The sequence below is a fragment of the Pezoporus wallicus genome, unplaced genomic scaffold (assembly GCF_028554395.1).
Source record: "Pezoporus wallicus isolate ANWC-B61680 ecotype Strahan unplaced genomic scaffold, APGP_CSIRO_Pwel_v1 contig_6580, whole genome shotgun sequence".
In the NCBI taxonomy this organism is placed as follows: domain Eukaryota; kingdom Metazoa; phylum Chordata; class Aves; order Psittaciformes; family Psittacidae; genus Pezoporus; species Pezoporus wallicus.
Window position 1 is genome coordinate 1,536,548 of NW_026635844.1, and position 22,865 is coordinate 1,559,412.

At 40.7% G+C, this 22,865-nt stretch overlaps 1 protein-coding gene across 1 annotated transcript in view; it reads right to left on the reverse strand.

The window, feature by feature from the left end:
* Nucleotides 1-7,528: 7,528 nt before the first annotated feature.
* MCTP1 (multiple C2 and transmembrane domain containing 1) overlaps nucleotides 7,529-22,865 on the reverse strand; it is a 258,485-nt gene continuing 243,148 nt past the window's right edge. Inside the window, exons 18-21 of the mRNA XM_057398378.1 lie at nucleotides 19,502-19,611; nucleotides 15,417-15,526; nucleotides 11,782-11,879; nucleotides 7,529-9,604 (exon numbers count right to left, since the gene is read on the reverse strand). Coding sequence (XP_057254361.1) covers nucleotides 9,533-9,604; nucleotides 11,782-11,879; nucleotides 15,417-15,526; nucleotides 19,502-19,611 — 390 coding nt within the window. The 3' untranslated portion in view covers nucleotides 7,529-9,532. The remainder of the gene's footprint in view (nucleotides 9,605-11,781; nucleotides 11,880-15,416; nucleotides 15,527-19,501; nucleotides 19,612-22,865) is intronic.

Consider the following 22,865-nt stretch of genomic DNA (forward strand, 5'->3'; position numbering starts at 1 on the left):
AAGACATAATTTTAAATATTCCCTGTTTATAAATTTAATCGCAAATTTCATTTTTCTTACCCTGAAATGAAGACCTGTAAATAACAAATGAATTACACATCGAGTACCTGGCACATGACAGATTCAAGAAACACTTTTGGGTGCCCTTTAGGCTTCTGTGTAGTGACACAGGGGAAGAGAGGTCCCTACAAAGCAGAATGAGGATTGTGCTTATCTTTCAAAACTATACCCTCCCCCAGAAACCTCTATAGGTCAGAGCATCATCTCATGGGGAGATGATACTTGGTTTTTAATCCTGCAGATGCTTGTTTCTCCAATATTTACATTAAAATTGCATAAATTTTCACCAGCTTTTTGTTTTGTTTTGGCTTGGGTATTTTTCTTGGCCAGCTGTGCCAAGAGCAGTCACACAACCACAAAATAGTTTGGATTTGAAGGGATCTTAAAGCCCACCCAGTTCCAATCCCCTGCCACAGGCTGGGGCACCTTTCACTAGAGCAGGTTGCTCCAAACCCCATCCAACCTGCCCTTGAACACTGCCAGGGATGGGGCAGCCACAGCTTCCCTGAGCAACCTGTGCCAGGGCCTCAGCACCCTCACAGGGAAGAACTTCTGCCTAAGATCTCATCTCAGTCTCCCCTCTGTCAGGTTAAAGCCATTCCCCCTTGTCCTGTCCCTACAGGACCTTGTCCAAAGCCCCTCTCCAGGTTTCCTGTAGCCCCTTTAGGCACTGGAGCTGCTCTAAGGTCTCCCCTTAAGGAGCTTTCTCTTCTCCAGGCTGAGCCAGCCCAGCTCTCTCAGCCTGTCTCCAGAGCAGAGCTGCTCCAGCCCTCGCAGCATCTCTGTGACCTTCTTTGGACTCACTACAACAGCTCCACGTATTGTGTTGTTGCCCCAGAGCTGGACACAGGACTACAGTGGGGGGGGGGGGGGGGGGGGGGGGGTTCTCCCCAGAGCTCAGTAGAGGGACAGAATCCCCTCCCTTGACCTGCTGCTCATCCTCTGGGGATGCAGCCCAGCACAAGGCGGGGTTCTGGGCTCAAGCTCACACTGAAGCTGGGTCATGGGGAGCTTCTCATCAACCAACACCTCCAAGTCCTTCTCCTCAGGGCTACTTCCAATTCAGTCTCCCCCAGCCTGTAGCTGTGGTTGGGATTGCCCCAATCCAAGTTCAGGACCTTGCATTTGGCCTTACTGAGCTCCACGAGGTTTGCACGGACCCACCACTCAAGCATGTCAAGGTCTTGCTGGGTAACATCCCATCCTACAGGCATGTCAACCAGATCACGCAGCCTGGTGTAATCTGAAGACTTTCTGAGGGTGCACTCAATCCCTCAATGTCATTGATGAAGATACTAAATAGTACTGGTCCCAGGATGGACCCTTGAAGGACGCCAGTTGTTACTGATCTCAATTTGGACATTGAGCTGTTGACTGCAACTCTTTGGGTGTAGCTATCGAGCCAATTCCTTATCCATCAAGTATCTATACATAAAACCCGTATCTCTCCAAATTCACAAGAATGTTGTATGTGACTGTGCCACAAGCCTTAAAATACTACTTGTGCACCTCTTAAATTTATCTGTGTCCTCTGGATTAAGTAGGCTGATTCTGGGTCAAGACTGATAATTTATTTCCTCATTTAATAGCAGAGTCTTATATGGAGTCTACATATGGTTGAAGGCTGTAGTTGTTCTATTCACTCCACGGCTAAATGTCTGTCCCTGGTAGTGGGCTGAAATTAAGAGACAAGCTGTCAACTGCATTTTGCTACTGAATATGGGGAGTGAAAAATTATTTTTACGCCGCCTTTTTCAAAATAACATCAGAATTCGCATGTGTTTCTCATCACTGTTACTCGATGAGAGATTTTGAGATGCATGTGGCCTTTCCTTGTTGCATGCATGAGTAATGTAAGAGAACTGACTACTTTTCAGCACCAGCGTTGGATGTGCACTCTTTAAGGATGTGCAGACGAACTGAAGTATCAATATAGTAACTTGTGTTTCTAAAAGTTCAGAACTTCTGAAATAGCTGCAGTGGTGTATGTCACATCTACTTAACTGTGTATTGAAAGAAGAAAAAGGGTTGAGATGGAGAAAGCCCAAGAAACTAAAAATTAAGACTGAGTGTTCCTGCTTCCCTTGCACCATGACCATTTTCCTGTTGTAAATTGGTCATTTAAATTTGCACTCACAAAAGAATGAACTTATGCATCTTTTTGAGATGGAACAGATGCTGTATAGAGCTCTTCACAGAAAGGTAACAGTGCATCTCATGCCTCCGTTGTTACAACCCCGATTGTCTCGTGTTGGTTACTCTCAGCCATGCAGTGTCTGCAGCTCTGGGACAGCACACATCAACTGCACCACTCTCTCTATCTTCAATAATATGCAAGGCTAATTTCCTACCTCTGAAAGCAGGCACACTGTGTGACAATGGATCCTCTCTGCACCTCTCCCTTTGCTTTATCACAACTTAAATCAAAAGATAAACAGAAACCCTGGCTTTAAAATTCCTGACATTTGACAGCTTCAACACCAAGTGTGTCAACTACTTCAAAAAATCATTACTTTTTAAAATAGCACCTTTAGTTCTGAAAATGTCTGGTCCAAGTGCAGCTTCTGTGTTACCCTGAAAAGAAGGAAGCCAATCTGCAAAAATCATAGTCCTATATTTAATTATGAATCGTAGGTTTTAACAAAGAACAGCAAATTGAACAGTGATGGAGAATTCATTAGAGCAATCTTCCTTCACGCCAAACAATACGTAGTTGATGCAATTGCCAGTTTTAAACACACACCCCCCACCCCCCCACCCCCCCATATATTTAAAGGAGATTATGTTTAAAGTACAGGTTTTCTGCTTTGGCATGGCTTTATGCTACTTTTTTTGTTGTTGTTTTTTGAAAATGAATGCTCATTATGATTTGATGCAAGTGACACAGAGGTCCAAATCCTTTAAGTGGAGTGGAGCAGAACATTAAGCTCAGATCCTTCAGAAACAAGATGCACGTATATTGCAGGAACAGTTAGTTACACATCTTCCAGGACATATTTTCTTCCTTTAAACCTGGATTTTCGTTTCCTGTATTCTTCTTTTCTGCACTGACTTTCATGGGGAATGGTTTCAAAATATGTCACAACCAGGGAGCAGGGAGTCAACAAAGTCTGGGTGTAGAGTATCAAAAGGAGGGTGGTCTAGATGGGAGTCACTGCAGGCTCAAGAGGAGCAACACTGTTGAAATACAGGAATGATTCTGTTTAATGCAATGATGAGAAACCAAACAAACATTGAACTTCAGAGGCAGGAGACAGATACATAAGGAAAGCCTGAAGTGCTAATGCAAAGCAAGTAGCTGAAGCTCTGTGACCATATTGCCAAGGACTTAGGTCCAAAAGAAGAGGAATAAGCCGAACAGAAATTGTGGATAAGGGAAAGAAGCCAACAAAAAACAATGAGGAAGAAGTGGGAGAGCATGACATGGCAAACAGTGAGATTTCACAGTAAGGCTTAATTGCATGTATCAGGGGTGACTAGGAAATGAAGAAGAGATATGATGCTGTATCCTTCAGTTTGATCACTAGGAACTGCATGGCAAGGTGGAAAAAAAGGAAGCGCAATCTCTGATGCTGAGAAGAGATAGGAAATGGGGCTGTATCTGGAAAGAAGCCTGTAGATGTAACTATAGTTTTGAGCTGTGGATCTCCATTAGTATGCCAGGGAAAAGGACCTGTTTATATTGTTAAGGGAAAATACAAGCAGGCTAGTTTCAGTCTCATAATCCATTGAAATTCTCCCCCAGCTCTTTACCAAGATGCCACCCAGTCTTCCCAAAACTGTATGCTGCCTCAGCAAGCTGCGCTGACTGAACTTTCTTCTAAGTAAGACATCTACCTCTAGAAATGTAGTGCAGAAGGACTTCTCTCATTTAAATAAAACCCAGTCAAATAAATAAATAAATAATCCTGTAAGAATTGGTAGTTTAATTTATGAGTAAATTTTTTATTTAAGCAACCCAATCCCTTCCCATTTCTCCTCCCGCTTCCCCGACAGATGTGTTCAGGGATCCTCAGCCTGAGGAGCAGAACGGTAGCTGAGGGAATAAACTGCTTTAGTCCCCAAGCCCATTTCTTCTGATCAAGCCATTATTTTGTGCCTATGAGGAACAGCTCCTCCCAGTATGAGTGCAACTGCTTATCAAGCTTGCTACATGTCCCAGGGCTAGCATCCCTGCAGGGAAAGAAAAGATTTTGCACTTTTGTTACCATATTTGTTCAGAAGGCAGTGAAAAATCTTCCTGCATATCATAACTCAAGGATAGACGTGCACCAAGAAGGCTGGTTTTTGAGATGTAAATTTTTGCAAATGAAAGAAATGGTCAGTGTGTCACACCATGAGTTACTGAGGCCAGTCCTATAACGTGGTAAAAACATCAGTGGAAAAGAGCTTTCCCAGCACTCCATTCAGCAAAAAGCCCTTTTTCAGTTACCTTTCAGTGAGACGGTGGTAAAGACTCAGAGCAGCCCATGGGAGCTGCAGTTCACATCATAAAATAGGTCAATGTCAACCAAGGAGCTTCTGCTGGAAAGCATTCCTGCTCTGCTAAACTAGCAGTGCTACAGATTAGTTGAACCATTTTCCTGCTTTCTTCCAATAATATCTAGGAATGGCATGATACAACAAGGTAATTGGTTGGTATATGCATTTGCATTTCAAAGGTGTGGTTCTTGTGGCAATTACAATGGCATACACTAAGAAATGATGGGAAGATCTGAAGTTGCAGCTCTTGTTTTCTTCCATGCAACTGTCCAATACTTAGTGCTCCATACAGATTTGACCACAGTTTTGCATCCTCATTCAGGCTGTTTGATTTTTCTTATACTGCTTTTGACTGGGGATCTTTCTTCATCAGTTGTAGCTGTAAAAGGCTTTGGTTTTTTTCGTGACATGCCTAAAAAAAAAAAGCATGTACAACTATGCAAAATGTAGACTTCTAGGAATGTGTCTTCATGTAAGGCAATACTAACTAGACTTCTCGAGAAATTATTCATCAGAGCTCTTTAATTAAAATATATATCAGTGATCAACATTGTAGGCTTTAATCACTTGCTGTAATTTAACTAAAAGTTGAGTGAGAAGTTTTGAGCTTCTTTTGATTATATTATAATGGGAAAATACTTATTACCAGTGACTCATAACTAAGGGTTTCAGGTTTCTATTGTGCAACCTGAACCATAAAAAAAGGTTTTGACATTTAAATTTAACTCAGTACTAAGGCTGATGAGGAGAAAAACATGATTATACTTTTTTTTTTGTCCATTTGTTAAAAGAACTCAATTCTAAACTTCAAGAAATTCAAGTTTGACCCTCAAGATTCATTGATGCGGAATTCGTCCTCTCTGAAATAGGCTAAATCTGACTTTGAGCATAAAGAAGACATCATCCAGAAATACAGCGTTCTGTGCAATGCACAGCTAAGATTTATTTTATATTTTGCCATATGATATCTTATGGATTTTTTTTTAAATTAATATCTAAAATCCTTAGTGTATGAGAAACATGCCTTCTCTTGGTTAAGTATGGCGTGAAAGAACCCTTTTGCAGCATCCAGCCTCCTGATCTGAGGACCTCACCTATACTTGCTCACATCTTCCATGTCTGGCAGCAGCTGCAGTACTTTCTTTCCTGAGAGAAAAAGGCTGCTTTTGATGGAAGGGATGTATTATTCACAACAAAGGCCAAGGTGATTTAGGACACCTACACAGGTTCTTTCTCCACCAGGTGCAGGCGGAGATCACTGCCTAGAGGTGAGCCCTTGTGAATGTTTCTGTCTACAAGCCCTTCCCTAGGCTGTCCCTCACCCTCATTACTTTTGCTTCCCCATATCTGATTCACCAACTGCATGAAGCTTTCAACCAGCTGGATTTCACCCACTTCCCTAAGTGACAGAGTAGAGAACAGTATACTTTGTTAAAGCCTTCACATTTTTCTAGGTTCACGTCTGAGGTTTGCACTTCATCTGGAGTAGTTTCCACTTTAAGAGTCAGAATTTATGCTTCTTTTTATGCTATACCTTAACTAGGAAGAAAGTAATGGAAATCTGGTGTTTACACTAAAAAATAGCTATAATTGAAATTGTGCTTGCTATAAAATGGTTTGGTTTTTAATATTTGTGAGATTTCAGAAATATTCTGGAGGAGGAGTTATTTATTGAAAATTTGCAGTACCGGTTTTGGTGGGGGAGTGGGGAGATGAGCTGTCGTCTATAAAAGCTGCCGCACAGCATCTGGAAATTAGCCCAGCTGGGAGGAAGAAGTTTGTGCCTAACTGTCAAAATAGGCTCTGGCAGCTGAGGGAGAGCAGGCACAGGTGGAAGCTGCCCTTCTCCCATGAGGCAGGGATCCCTGGCTGATGGGCACAGAGCTGCAAAGGTTTTATTACGTTTTGTGTGGCAGGTATGTGATCTAGTGCTGATGACAGAAATAACTATTCCTATCTCTCCTTTGCTTTGTGCTCATGCACTATCCTACAATGAAATACTTCAGCATCATGTAGTTCATTTGGTGGCAGGTCCAGCAGCTCTTCCTCTTGTTGGTAGATATTGCCAGATATATTGTATGCAGCCTGCTTAATTACTTTCTCATTATTCCACTGTTGTCTTAATTGCAATAAAAAATAGGAGTGTTTATTCCACTTAGGTTTAAAATGCTAAGTTACAGTAGCTCTTCAAGTTAACGCTCATTACTAAGATGAAAACCACTGAGTTGTTCCTTACTACAAAAAGAAACAACTATAAAATCAGGGTGAACAAGCTCTGTACTGTAAGTTATCATCAGAATCAGTGACTAGAACCTCTCAGACAATTAGCCTCAGTAGATCCCGAGAGCTCTTACACCTGTTTTAAGTGTGGACCCCAATTAAGTTACTAATTTTCAGTGGACTCAAATGAAGTTGTTAAATGTTATTTTCTGAGAGCAGATAAAGTTTCATGATCATGAGGTGCATTATTCTTTTCTGATTGTTCATGAACAGAGAAGTTGCTTAGGAATAAGACTCAGTAAATCTAGCAGGTTAGAAATTGACTTCAGAACAAATCTGGAAATGGAATGAAATCTTGAAATATTCACAGCATAAGGCAGGACTGATTCTCTCCAGAGGCCTCCCACACAAAGCAGAATAGACAAACTGCAAATAGCAAAAGTGGATTCACTGAAAAATTGTTTTAAAATGTGATTTTAAAATGTCCTGTTGTAGCAGGAGAGTTTCATTTAACCAAAATGCATTCTTGGACCTGCATTGTATTTTCAGTGATATCAATTTTGAGTTACTAAGGCATTAGAAGTAGTTCACCAGTTTTCCACAAACAAGTCTTTTTCTCCCCTTGACCCATCCACTTCTATGTTTTGGGGCTTGTAATACTGAAATACCACACAGAGATATACAATGTTTTCATTTGCTTGTCCTTTGCACCACTCATGGAAAACAGCATAGGGCTTCAAAGAAAGAGGCTTCCTAAAATAGCTAGTAGAGAGATGCATAAAATGTGTTTAATGGAATAGATGCGTGTAACTAACTCAGACTTTACCACCAAAGTAGACATTTTAAATTGAGTACAGAAAAAGAAACACAACAGGGAATCGCACACAGACCGATGGGCAACATTAAGAAGGTACAAGGCTTACAGTGTATCAAATAACTCTGCAAAACTGACAACTGGCAACAAACATTTGCACATTGTCAAGACAAAAGTCTGGCTTTTTAAAAAACAAAATAGGCTCATCAGTGATTCTGACTTTATCAATTGTATGCTGCTCTTCAGGCAGCATACAACGAAAAGAAGGTTACACAAGCTTCACAAGAAAATTCTTTTAAAGTCATGGTGCAGCAAGAGCATATTTAGGTCCAAGACTTTCTGCAAAACAGCTATTTGATTGGCATTTTCTCAAAGATAGAAACAGAAGGATCAAAATAACTGTCACATCAGAAACCAGCTATCATCATATCTGTAAAATAAACAAATCCAGGACGACCTTTCATGGGCAATGAAGCTAACATACAATTCTTTACACAAATATATACACATTTGCTTGCAAAGTATTTCTAAATAGTCTTTTCAAAAAGTATTGTTAGAGTAGTGCAATATAACTTTATCAGCAATTGTAACCAGCAAGAGGTAACCCAAACAGGACCACAGGAACAGCTCCCCTCGAGGATGCAGTCCTGCCATTCTCCCCTGGGCAAAAATCCCCTTTCATGTTGCCGGGAGCTATGGCTAAGAGCTGTGCACAGGTAGTCCCTTAGGAATGAAGTCTCTGCTCACTACATGGGGAGCTGAGCATGGAAGTCTACATGCAGCTACCAGAATATATCCCCAAGTACTCGTTATGTAGTGGCCGCTAAGACATTTGAAATGTAAACTTTCCCATCTATGTTCCACGTAATTTATAAAATAATGCAGTTTCCATGCAGTAGGGCACAACAGTATCAGATGAACTGACTACATTATTAGCTAAGGAAATAAAACCAGTATATCAGTTTTATCACAACTGCATTTTTTCCTCTACACTATATTTCACATTGGTAACAGGTAATGTGCTATATCATAAAGCATATTGATATGATCTTGTGATCTGAAAGCAAAAACATTTTCTGCAAGATTCCATATTAAAATAGTTATGTGCACAGAAGGTGTTCATAGCATGACACCAAAGCAATATGGAGTTAGCTTGATAGTACTTCCATTACAACAAAATTATGAACTTTATTCACTAAACTATGTAGTACAAATGAAGACTACCGGTACATATAGAAAAATCAGATAGGCAATCAGTTACAAACCTGGCAGTATTTTGAGAGAGACAGAGATTTTTAGATCTTACAATGGAATGATAAATACATCAGGAACTACTTTTGGGAGCTCCAGAAAGAGATTTGCACTTGGTATTTCTCATTACCTTATAAGCAGCCCTCCTCCACAGGAAAACATTTCACCAGGAGTGAACATAGGGTCTGGAGTTCAAAAAAATCTGCTAAAACTTAAGTGCAGTAGGGTTCACTACATTGTATTTCTGTTGAAACATATAAAACATAGAAAATCGTAATGGTGGCTTACTGGATAAACATATTAATGTTCACAAATACAATCTGACTGAATTTTTTGAGTCAGATTTAAATGTACACCTTTTGCAGATTTAGTCAGCATGATTTGACTATTTCAGGTACCTTTGACCACCAAGTAGCTGTGCGTATTTACCATTTTAGACTGATTCCTTTAATGTGTTATGCTGCACCTAATTAATAAGGCTTTCAAAAGCAGAAACCCTACTTCAAACCTTTGACAAATGTCTTTACAGTGTGAAATGTATCTTCAATGAGAAATGCCTTTTTATAATATTTACAAAATCTCCCCATTAGGTAAAAAGAAAAATTAATAAAAAGCTCAAGAGAGAAAGGAAACACTGCTTAGGCTGTAGGCTTTTTCTTTTATCTTCCCCCAGCAGGTGCTTGTCCCTTCAACACGTTGAGTTGGCTAGCCAGGGTTGTTTTTCTTCCTCTTGCTCGGGCTGTGACTGGGATCCTGTTTCAATTCATGGTACTGCACCTGTTTAAACACAATGTTCAGAAAGAAACTAGTCAGGTGGCACATGCTCGAAAAAGAAAGATCTCTATTTTTTGAAAGAAAAAGAAAACTATCCCCCTGCAAACTAAACGGGATCTGTAGCTGTGATTCCACAGCAACAGAGTGATAGATCTGGAGTAAGAAGGAAAGACAGCATTAGGAAAATCCTGCCAGGAAGTAACACTGTGTGCTGAAGTAAAGTTTAAGAAGGCTACACCTTTTGTTTTTTCCATAAGCTTTAATAGAGAATAAACATTATTCTCTTTAAGGAATAGGATGAATAGCCTTTGTAATGTTTCTTAAAAACTTGCTTATTTTCAAAGGCCAGTCACAGAGGGGATGAAATTCAGAGGTGTATGTGCAACCATACCTCCTATTTATATATCAGCTCTAAACTGAAACCTCTACCTAGAAATGTAGAAAGTATATAATCCTTGTGATACTGGAGGTGATTTATGTGCCTGACATTATCTTAATGGTTGCACCTCCTCAAGAGATTGTGAAATGCATTACAAAAGCTTATAATTTACAACCAGCTTATTTTTAAAGGAGTTTATGTGCACGGCTGAACTGTGGCCACATCAAAAACTTTCACCCTAGGAAAGTGAAGGCTGAAATGCTCTCACAGTGCTGCCGCAAGACAAAGCCACCCACCACTGACTCTGTGTCGGTGCACCTTCTTTTGCCATTTGATCTTCCTGTTTTATTTTTTAAACCCAACTTTTTAATAATTGTGTGGTTTTCTCCATATTTTAAAATCCCCAGCCTAATTTCCATTTGGGCATAAGCAATTACTTTCAGACCTATTCTCCATGCATATGTAAAGACTCATGTCAGCAGGTAGACTTTAGAGATGACATATCAAGTATCTGTAAACAAATGACAGCGTCTTAAAAACTCACTGAAGGTGAGGTGTCAGGTAATACAGAATCAGAGAATGGTTTGGCTTGGAAGGGACCTTAATCCCTCATCCAGTTCCAAAACCCTGACATGGGCAAAGACACCTTGCGCTAGACCAGGTTGCCCCAAACCCTGTCCAACCTGGCCTTGAATACTGCCAGTGACTGTCCTGTCCCTACAGGCCCTTATCAAAATCTCCTCTCCAGCCTTCTTGTTGCCCCTCATAAGGTATTGAAAGGCTACTGTAGGTTTCCTACACAAAACCTTAGAATCATGGTATCACAGAATCAGCTAGGTTGGAAAGGACCTTTAAGATCATCAATCTAACTGTTAACTCAGTACTGCCAAGGCCACCACTAAACTATGCCCCCAAGTGCCACATCTACATGTCTTTTAAATATCCCTAGGCATTGTGACTCTACCTCTGCTGTGGGCAGACTATTCCAATGCCTCACTACCCTTTTGGAGAAGTTTTTCCTAATCTTGAGTCTAAACCTCCCCTGGTGCAGCTTGAGGCATTTCCTCTGGTCCTGTCACTTGTTCCTTGTGAGAAGAGATCAGCCACCTGCTGGCTACATCATCCTTTCACACGGTTGTAGAAAGTGATAAGGTACCCCCTAAGCCTTCTCTTCTCCAGACTAAACCCCTCAGTTCCCGCAGCCGTTCCTCATCACACTTGTGCTCCAGGCCCTTCACCAGCTGTGTTGCCCTTCTCTAGATCTGCTCCAGCACCTCAATGTCTCTCTTGTAGAGAGGGACCAGAACTGAACACAGGCTTCAAGGTGTGGCCTCACCAGTGCCCAGCACAGGGAGATGATCACTGTCCTGGCCCTGCTGGCCACACTGGTGCTGATACAGGCCAGGATGCTCTTGGCCGCCTTGGCTGTCTGGTCACAAGCTGGCTCATGTTCAGCCTTATCCCAGCCGTTTTCACATAAGGCTGGAGGCTGCTTTATACAAACTAGCACCTGTTACTGTCACCCATCTACTTGTCTTTTTACTCATTGCTCCAAAGAATTCTCAAAGGCAGAACTAAGGTAGTGGCAACTTTCTCATTGGAAAAAGGTCTAGCAACCTCCTTAATGTCCACCCTCCCCACCTTGAGTATGCAATTTCTCTGCTAAAGAATACAATACTGTGCTAAAGAATATGATAGTGAATCAAAGTAACTGCTTTAAAATGTGTTTAAAAAAAACCAGAAAATCATGATGCCATATATCAAATCAACAGCCATCAGGACACTTTAAAAATATACACACCACTTGCACATCTGAAGGAACTCTGGATAGAAAGTCAAGTAGCTCATTGTTATCAATTGCATATGGACTTCGAAGCTTCTTTGTAAACTTGTTGATACCTACAAAGTGAAAATTCAAATGTTACCATCACTATTAAAAAAAAACAAACCAACATATTTCTTGGCAAAGTTCTACAAAAAATTTTAGGATCCATTTTAAAGTAAGTTTGACATTAGCACTGAATTAATGAACGAATGAACTGTAAACTCAGGCTCTAAAAGTTGTAATCTGCTGCTGTGGTTCCCTCTGCTTCAAAATGCAAAAGTTTTAAGCACATTTTCAAATTCTTCAAATATATATATTTCTTTTGTTAAGTAAAAGAAACTGTGGTTGTAATGTGGAGGTTGCAAAAAGGAGAGGAATAAAGCATACTCCATTTCTGTAGCAGAGAGGATGAGCAGTAATGAGTTTAACAGCTTGTCTGCAGGGCAGAAGATTCAGGTCAGACACAAGTAAATCTTTCTAATGCTAAGGATGGTGAAGCTCACAGGAAGCAGCAAAGTCTGCATCAGGAGAAGGCTTTAGGATAAGTTTACACAAGCCTCTGTGCGGGAATGACAAATACAGATGAGCTGATAATAGTGCAGAAAAGGGATGTGGTATCTTCCTCAGATGTCATGGTTTCACAATGCCTATTGAAAATTACTGCTCAGAAGCACCAAGAAAATCCTCCCCAAACTAGCAGAAAGTAGGTTTTTAAATTAAACTAATTTTCTTATCAGTACATGCTGGATCAGGTTCACTTTTCATGTGAGAACACTGCTCATGGGCTCTGCGCACACACATCTGAAGCACAGGCAGGAATGGTACAAACTGTGCAGACTCTTGTGTGAGTCAAGAAAGCCAGGGCAGCATTAAAAATGTGCCATCCTGTGTAATTTATCCAGGCTGTATCAGAGATAAGATAATACAGTTTACCTTCCACAAAGTCTTCGGTGCCAAGGCCTTTTGGAAAGCTTTAGCAAGGACATAAAGCTTTGGGATGGAGAGTACAAGCTGCGGTCTTGATAACACCCACAGCCTCCCACTTCATGAATTCTCAGTTCTGTTGTATAGATAGGAGATGCTGCCATCTTTTTATCTCGTGACAGAACAGTAAGCGTTGAGAAGGAATATCTGAGATTAGAAAACCTTGTTTAAGAGGGTCCTTTGGATCAGCAAGTGACTGAGAAATTCAAGATCTGCCCCACTGTTTATTGCATGTGGCCACTGGACCACCTATGGGTAATATGGTCTCACCTTGTCACACCTGATAAAGCACCAGTCATGCTGTGAAAGTAAATGCATGAATAAATCATGATCAAGGCTCAGAAAAGAAAAGCATTGACCAGATGAGATGCGACGCTACCAGAGAAGTAAAATACAACAAGAAGATTAGGTCTTTTCCAAAGTGTGGAAATTTTCTGATGAAAATAATTTTTTTGAGTCTTTTCCAGGTAAACAGCTGTAGCTGTTACCAGGAGGTTTTACCAAGAGGTAAACTCAGTGGTTTTACCACCACTACAGTGAATGAGATCCCAGCGCAGAGGCGGTTCCTGCTCTACTGTGGCTAATGCACCATTTGTTGAAGGACTAGTAGTCTCCATAACGAGAAGCATGGCCAGGAGGGAAAGAACTAAAAATTCCTGCCAGGGCAGGCTGAAAGAGGCAGAAGAAAGACATCTATAAGAAAGACCAGCCATAACATGGAGGAATTTTCATTTAAAACTCCCTGACTTCCCAAACAATGAAATGGGTGAGGCTGCTAAAGACCAGCTCAAACTCTCCTGTGAACAAAAGTCAGATAACAAAGGTAATTTTCTTCCAAGGGCAGTAAGTATGAAAAAATGTATATACACAGGGGAGCCTAGAAATACACAATAATGGAGAAAGCAGGCATGTGTTTAGAATGCATTTTTTGAAGGGACAGCTGCTTAAGGCTACACACAGCATGACATGGCTCTGTGTGAACATGGTTCACCCCAGGGAGGTCTGGGCTGCTGGCACTGCAGCTATGCAGTACATGTCTGGTCTCCTGGCATGGTGCAAGAGAAATATATAAAAAATATAGAAGGGATCCCTATAAGCTTGCTGAGTAAGAAGCTGCCTAAACTGAAATGCAGGAGGAAAATGTGGACCTGAAAACTCTATGAACAAAGGTGCTTGAAGTTGTATCTAGATAGACTAGGTTAACTTGGGGACAGGAAGAAAAGAGATGGGGAGGGGAAGAGAACATGGTGCATTTACAGTAATTTGTGCTTATGCTATCTATCCATGGTTTGGGAAGCATGGACTCCAGTTTGGGAGTTGAGGTTCCTCCTTGCCTGAAAAAGAAAATTTTTGTGGGGGAGTGTGATCCTTCTGGGGGTATCACAGAGGTCCATGTCAGGAGTTTTTAATAAAAAAGTGCTAACTAAAGTTTTGTGGGTATTACAATCTCAGGTTCTTGCATGAAATCAAGGGGATATATTAAAGCAAGTGTACAAGATGCCAGATCTGCCCAAAAAAACACCAGCAAAAAGGATAATAGACCAAGTACTTCAAACTCCAGTAACAGGAGGCCTACCATAGTGTGTGTGTGCTAGGTAGCACCCACGTGATACAGGGTATGTGAGGAATAAGTGAAATTCCAAGACAGGCAAAGGCAGTAAGCCCACACACTTGCTTCTTTTAGTTCCATAGAAATGCTTTTGTTCAAACATTCCTTATGGGTTCTTCTCCATTTGGAATATTCTGTTACAATTATTTGTGAGGACTCAGAATATTAATAACACTGACTGATGTATAAAAATTACATTCTTTGCTGTTAGCTCAATGATTTTATGTTGTCTCTTCAGAAATTTTTCACATAGGCATAATAGCTATCCTTTTCTTCAGAAAGAAAACCAGCCCCAGATTTAACAGGACAGGGCCCTTCACAGGTCTGCACTATGGAATAAGGGCATAAGTGTAAGATGTATATACAGTATACAAATGTATATACAAAATATACAAATGAAAACTTAGGGCACTGTTTACGACAGATGTGGTAATGGTAGCTGTTTAATATCACTATAAAGAATAAACATAAGGACAAGTAGTGAGAGCTTGGATCAATCATGATTTCACCCCGCTGCCCACGCACACCCGCCCTCCCCCGCCCCAGTTTCTGTTCATTATCAACACCGAATACCACATATACCTTTCTGTCTGACTAAAGGTGACCCTTTACACGGGTTTCTTGTTGCTATGTTTACATACAGTTTCAGAAGACGAAGTACTGCAGTAAAAAAGGCATATTGTCCTAAATGCATCATATAGATTGAAATGCCTCTGTCTGTGTATAAGTGGTGAAAATAAATCTGAGTAATATCTAGACAAAGCTACACTTTGATATATGAAGAATCCTCATGGCTACATGTTTATAGTATGATGAAGTCTAGAATGCCAGCCAAGAAAAATGCATTTTGCAGGTGGGCCTAAATCTTTATGCAGTTGTCATTTTTAACTAACCTGTCTGTTTCCATCATGGGGCAGCTTCAAGACCATAAATACAGAAAAGTACTGACAATATAAGTCATCCCTTCAAAAACATTTTTTTCTAAGTGGCACAGGCAGTTAAAAGAGACTTTACTTACCCCAGACAAGGACAATGTATCTTAGTGGAATGAAATACAGGATTATGGTAAACACGGAGAGGGCAACAATTGCCAGCCAGCTCAAGAATGGGACAGTCCAGTTGAATGTACTAAAAGGAAAATTAACAAAAGTCAGAAATGTGGTCACCCAACAGAGCCAATAAAAATATAAATAATGGGCAGGACAGGGGGAGAAGCACCAGTTCCATCAGAAAGAACAAACTGGAATTACAAATGGATACATGTATACTGTAAATCAGCTGAGCCTGGGCTTGGACTCACTACCAGTGGAAACTAAAAGAGCTCCTAGCTTCACACACTCCCTGTGGAGTGTGCATATATCAAGCCCGTCTTCAGGAAGGGACTTTGAGGCTCATCCAGTTCCAACTCCCTGCCACGGGCAGGGACACCTTCCACTAGACCAGGTTGCTCCAAGCCCCGTCCAACCTGGCCTTGAACACTGCCAGGGATGGGGCAGCCACAGCTTCTCTGGGCAACCTGGGCCAGGGCCTCAGCACCCTCACAGGGAAGAACTTCTGCCTAAGAGCTCATCTCAGTCTCTCCTCTGTCAGGTTAAAGCCATTCCCCTTTGTCCTGTCCCTACAGGCCCTTGTCCAAAGCCCCTCTCCAGGTTTCCTGTAGCCCCTTTTTGGACACGAAGCTGCTCTAACGTCTTCCAGAGCCGCCTCTTCTCCAGGCTGAACCAGCCCAGCTCTCTCAGCCTGTCTCCAGAGCAGAGCTGCTCCAGCCCTTGCAGCATCTCCGTAGCCTTCTCTGGACTCACTCCAACAGCTCCATGTATTGTATCACAGTATCACAGTATGCTAGAGATTGGAAGGGACCTCGAAAGATCATCTAGTCCAATCCCCCTGCCGGAGCAGGAACACCTAGATAATGTTACACAGGAATGTGTCCAGGCAGGTTTTGAATGTCTCCAGGGAAGGAGACTCCACAACCTCCCTCGGCAGCCTGTTCCAGTGTTCCGTCACCCTCACTGAGAAGTTTTCTTCTCAAGTTTAAGTGGGACCTCTTGTGTTCCAGTTTGTACCCATTACCCCTTGTCCTATCATTGTTTGCCACTGAGTAGAGCCTGGCTCCATCCTCGTGACACTCCCCCTTTATATATTTATATACACTAATAAGGTCACCCCTCAGTCTCCTCCAAACTATAGAGACCCAGCTCCCTCAGTCTTTCCTCATAAGGGAGATGCTCCACTCCCTTAATCATCTTAGTTGCCCTGCGCTGCACTCTCTCCAGCAGGTCCCAGCTGGACACAGTACTGCAGTGGGGGGGGGTATCCCCAGAGCTCAGTAGAGGGACAGAATCACCTCCCTTGACCTGCTGCTCCCTCTATGGGGATGCAGCCCAGCACATGGTGGGTTTCTGGGCTCAAGTGCACACTGCCTTATCTTTACCTTGATTTATTGTAAGGAAAGTGAAAGCAGTTAGTCTGAGCAGGTATCTTCCCCTCTGCCTGACATTTACATGCACTTCCTGGCCATGTCCGCTTCTGTCTTGGGGGTACGTTCAGGAAAAGGCAAGTATGTGGGCATGCAAAGCTGGTAATTCATCCATGCACCCAAGAAGGAGAGGGTTAGGGAAAAGGAGAGTGCAGAACAGTCTGTCCTGAAGACAGACATAATGCAAAAGCACTGAATGAAAGAAGGAAATAAAACAACTTTGAGTGGGGAAAAAAAATAATGGAGAAAAATGACAGAAGAAGGAAGAAAAGGAGGGAGTGGAATAAGATAAAGTACACTGCAAGGAAAAGCTTTATCTTCTAGATGAAATAAAAGAAATATTATTTCTTTATGGATAAAGGAAAAGAACTGGGATCCCATCAGAGTTTCAGGACACTGCCTTTCCAAGAAAGCCCCAGAAAAAAACATCCTCATCAAGGTTCCCAATCTCTACACTGTGATCAGCTCACTTTAGAGAGTCTGAGGTGTGGCAGAGAGGAACTGAAAGCTGAGGAATCTTGAAAGAGCCACACTGTGGCTCTCCAACCTCTGTGTACAGAAGGAGAGGGAGGCCAGATGGCCAATTTATATATATGTCCCACGGGAACACTGGTTAAAGAGAGCTTGGCTCAATGGGATTGTTCCATGAAGGCACCACCATGTCAAAAGTGTTGCATGACATTTATCCAGAAGGAAAATGTGGCTTTGGCTCTAAGTAGTCTGATGATACTCTTTAAAGTATTATCACTAGCTACATGCCCAATCAGTGTGATTACATTATTTTGGATTCTCTGGCTGAATAACTGCAATTATCTGAATTGCTAGCCATATTTTTCATAATGAGCTCTGGCTTCCTGTGTTTATTTGTCTTCTTTTCTCCCTGGCAATTTTGACATGTCTCCAGAGTGAACATTATGTTGGTGTCACTTGGTGCAGGATCATTCCCTTTCTCCTCAGGGGACACCTGCTCTTTTCCCCTCTTCTGCATGCATTTGGGATGAACAGAAGGTTGAGGGTCTGCTCATGTTCCTGTGACTCGGCTTTGTGCAATGGATCACAGACACGCCATGTGTGGGAATACTGGCTCCTCACTTAGCAAACCTCCTTATGTGCTGTGTTAGCACAGCACTCAGTACAGGTTTCCCATTATAGTTTTAGGAACAAATTACAAAGATTTATAGGAAGATTTGGTCTCACTCAGTTTAGAAAATTCTGTTGCTCTCATCTGGTATATAATAGAACAGGACCTACTTCCAAAATGCACAATTAGAAAAACTTAATTATCAAGACAACTTCCATGAACAGCCTTTTGATAAAAGACTTATTTCAGATGCAGGCTCATTTTGCTTGCCTGGAAAAGTAATGCAATATAATGTGCTTGCACCTGCCTGTGCTGCTGTGAACACGGCTGTCTGCAAGTGTCCCCATGGGAATGCTTCCGAGGCTTTCCTGTTAGGGACTTTGCTCTTAAAAGCAAAACCAGCAACCTCTTCTTGAATCCTGATATGCTTGCTATTGTTGATAGATTTGGAAGGAAAAAAATCAGGCAGAACAGCAAGACAGATGATCCTCATGTTTCCTATAGGCTGACCTTCATCCATCAAGTTTCTAAAACTCACTTCCACAAGTTGGAACTTATTTGGGGGCCACACTCCTTCCACAGGCTATGGTCTCAGAGGTGTGAGACACCAATGTGCTGCAGATGGCACCAGCAGTGGATGAGACAGGTGCCTCACACTGCTAGGTCTCACCCAGAAGAAGCCAGCACATGGCTTTAACTCTCCTGTAAGATGTGCTGCGTGCACCAGTGGAAGCTTTACAGCAAAGCCTCTTGTGGAGGTTTTCTAACAGCACGGCTCCCTTTTCAACTCTCTACCTGGCTCCTCTACCTGCACTGGAAAGGTGGTTGTGAACATGCTCCTCCTGATACCTCACCCACCGAGGATGAGACACTCTTGGCTTTTGAGCCCCAGAAAGCCAGCGTCACAGATGATAGCTGGAAGACATCTTTCTGGACCCTTCCTGACCTCCAGTAATAAATGTTACACTGCTGTTCACTGACCATGACAAAACTACACCAAACTTCCTGTGGTAAATCTCAGAACCAATCCTGCTTAAGGCCTAAATTTATTGGTAATTCTTGTATATCAGGTATAAAGTGTTACAAATTACAAATACTCTAGAAGAAAAGATTTTGCCAATACTTCCAGCAACTGAACATACATATGTACATCCTTAAAATCTGAAACCCCTATTCAGCTCTGCTTAATTCCATTATCAAAGCTGCATTATTTATTATTACTTTTAAATAACTACTGTTAGGTCTCACAGCAAGTTTCTGTTTTACTTCAAAGCCTTCTTTATAATTTTCTTTCCCCCAGTTTCTGCATTTCTAAGTTACAAAATTAATATGACAGGATTTTCATTAATTGAGGGCATCCACAAAGCAAAGGAAAAATAGATGAGTTTTAACAACGTATCATCCAAAATTGGAGTTCCCCACAAAATAAAAAGGAGTAAAGGTCTAAAGGTACTAAAGCGTACTAAAGGTACACTTCGTACTTCAGCTGGAAAACAGTATGAATAGTTTTGGAGAGCAATACAGCACCTGTGTCAGCACTTACTTCTTGATTCTTTCTCCGAAGGAAGCCACTTCATCAAGGATATTCTGGACACTGATACACACCTCTTGGATGGCATAAAGTCTATTCATAAATCCTTTTTTTTCACTGTCCTAAAGAAAAAAATAAACCTAGTTGAATAAAAAAAATTCTGACTGTAGGAAAAGGACCATGTATCCATCAGTTAAGTTTCAAAAATGCACGTTACATATTCATCTAGAAGTAATTTGTAAAACCTGGTTACCAGAAATTGTTTTCTTGTGTATTTGTGTCACTGCATTAGTTTCTAAACATGTATTTCAATAAGCCAGGTGTGTGGCTTATGAACATGTTGAAGGTGCAAACCCCCTATGTTGTGCACCCTTTCAAGTCGTAAGAGACAGAAGATGGAATGGGAGCAGTTTGTCAAAATGCTGGTCCTTGTGCTGCTGTACGCACCAGGAAAATGTACATTCCTTGTGGGAGGCACTGAGTGAGAACCCAGAAACACCGCAGCTCTTACAGGGATGATCCCCTTTGGCTCCATTCTGTGTTTAAATTGTCAGATGTACCCATGACCCTCATCATCATTTGTTCTACCTTTCTGCTTGGCTGTTGAGCATACTTGCTTTCTCTCTCATTATTCAAGTGCCACTGTGCAGGAAATACATAGGAGATGAAACTCCAACTGCCTTTACAATATGGTTACCTCAGCCCATGCTGCAAAAGCATATAACATCTCAGCCATGGAGAAAATGAAAAATGTAGGGGAGGTATCATAGTAGAAAGTAATTTAATTATCTCCTTACTTACCCATGTATTCTATACACTATTGGCTTTTAATTTACAAAGCCATCAATGTATGTTAATGTAAAAGTCTAACTGTAATTTCATTTTTGTTAAATTTATAAAGGATTTCTGAGAGGTTTTTTCATAAACAGAATGACCATTTGTCCCTCAAAAGCAGGAACCACCCTCATTAAGATGTTTTCTGGGGTCTTTGTCCTTCTTACTGCCAACTCAGGCAGACTTTGCATCTTGGAAGAACCCAGCAATCTGCTCCCTGGGTACATCAATGTACCCCGTGGACCATTCCTCAACTGGGCTTTGTCCTGCTCCGATGACCTGTTAATTTTTCCTCAGAAAGCTATTCTATTTCTAAGCTTATAAAGGCTGTAGCATCAAATCCACACAGAGCCAACAGCACTCTCAACAAAACATTGTGTTACATGGAATTAAAATGAAGCATCACCATGGGAAAAAAATGACAATTTCACTCCATTTTTTTAATCAGATTCCACGTATGTCAAAAATTTATGTTCAACTTTTCCAATGGATTGATGCTATATTACTGCATCTAGTTTGAATATGATTAGTGTTTTCTCAAAATAAGAAATGGAAAATAAATATTTCAAGATTAGCAAAATATTTGATAAAAAAGTTGTTCAACATTTTGCCAACACAAACCACACAACAGTCTCTGTAACTGACCCCAAAGTCCAGCAGGAAAGAAATTAGCATATGTTGCATTTCATTTTTATTTTCTTCTCCTGATGCAGACAATATATTGGTTCACTTTTATTGTTGCCATTTTTTCCATCTTAATAAACCAGATCAGCTGAGAAAAACATCATTTAGTGTTTAATCATCTAAAGTTACTTCAGCAACGCTGGTTCTGCAACTATGTTGTCAAGATTTCTTGTGAAAATGTTGGAAGTGTTTAGCTACAGAACATAGACTAAAATATACAATCATGAAACAGACAGAGATGGTAGAACTACTTCTAATGACTGATTATAATTTAAGACCCCAAACACTTCAGACTCAGAAAAAAACACCAGTTTCTCAGGCAACATGAAAGAGCTTATGTTCTACATTAAGATTAATACTTATTGATACCATAAGAAATATTTTTTTTTTTTTTTTGAGGATGACCATAACCACAACACTTGATATCAACAACTCCATCCAGTGCTGCACAGCAACACTGAATAATTTGTGAAGTTATTTCCTTAATATTTGTTACATGCTTGAAGCCTTGGAATGGCACTATTACTGTCCTCAGGTACACAGCTTCTAAAGAGGTGCAGCATATACCCAGCATATTTCATTTGAAAGGGATACTTGTTCTATTCCTTCATGTAAAACACATCGTTCCAGTACTGGAGAAACATGAAAATAAACTGTTTTCTCATACAGCAGAAGTGAACAATAAACCATACAGAAAGCACAGGTATTTTTCTGCTTTTCAAATACTATACACTTTGCCCCTTCATTTTCACTTAACAGATTCTGCCCTTTCTGTAAAGTTATCTTGATTTGTAATTAACTTGTGTGACAAAAGAGCTATGTCGCTGTGATGAAACAAGTTCTCTTTGTGACATCTCCAGAGCTCAACTGGGATTACATTCAGACATCCTGATACTGTTTTTCTTTACAAATATTTTTACAAGACAGACTAATACTTTTCAAAAAATACATCTGTTTTAAATCATTCCCCAAAAGAACCCTACAAAAACCTCAAAGACAGAAGGAGACAGAGAAAGAATCACTATATCCACCCCCTCTCTCCTGCACCTTCTGAGCTTAAAGAAAATTTTTTTACATACTCTGAGGCAGGAATAGACAAAACAGAGGACAGAGGGGATGGTCAGAAGGATCAGGGTTTGGATTTACTTAAACTAATTCCACATGCCCCACAACTATTAGCTGTTTTTTATTTGCTGATCCAAAGATTTGTGGAAAAAAGTAATCTGGGCTAGGGAAAACCTGTACTTACTTTCTCCCAGAAAGATGCTGTGTTAGGAAATAGAACATATGTGCCTCTTTGAGCAAACCAAAGTTCTTAATAATCCATTTTTCAAACACTACTGGTATTCCCTTTCCAAAGAAAGATGGGCTGCATCTGGAATAAATTTCATAATTTGTATGGCTAGAATGCCAAGTTTCTGGAAATAATTGCTACTTAAATAGTGGATAAAATTTATTATACAAAGCTAACAACAGCATTATTACTATTTAATTTCCATGATTTGTTTGTTTGCAGTAGGCTTAAAGTATCTGAAAAGCAAGATGTTTGCTAAGGGATGGCTTTAAGCATAAACTGTGAAAGCAAAGTCAAATTGATGTTGATAGACTGACTTGAATTTACAAAAGGGAATGAACCAAAAACAAAGTCTGAGACCGCATCCTCTCCTCCTTCATAGGAAATGGTAGATTACAGATTGATATAGTGCTTGGCCAATAATAATACTTAACTCTTGTATATAATAATAACTCCAATAATAATACTTAACTGATTTTCAGCTATAATCATATTTTACCTTTGGTGAAAACAAAGTAAAACAGAGTAGATGACTTGCTCTTGACTGAGGAGCTAATTCACATG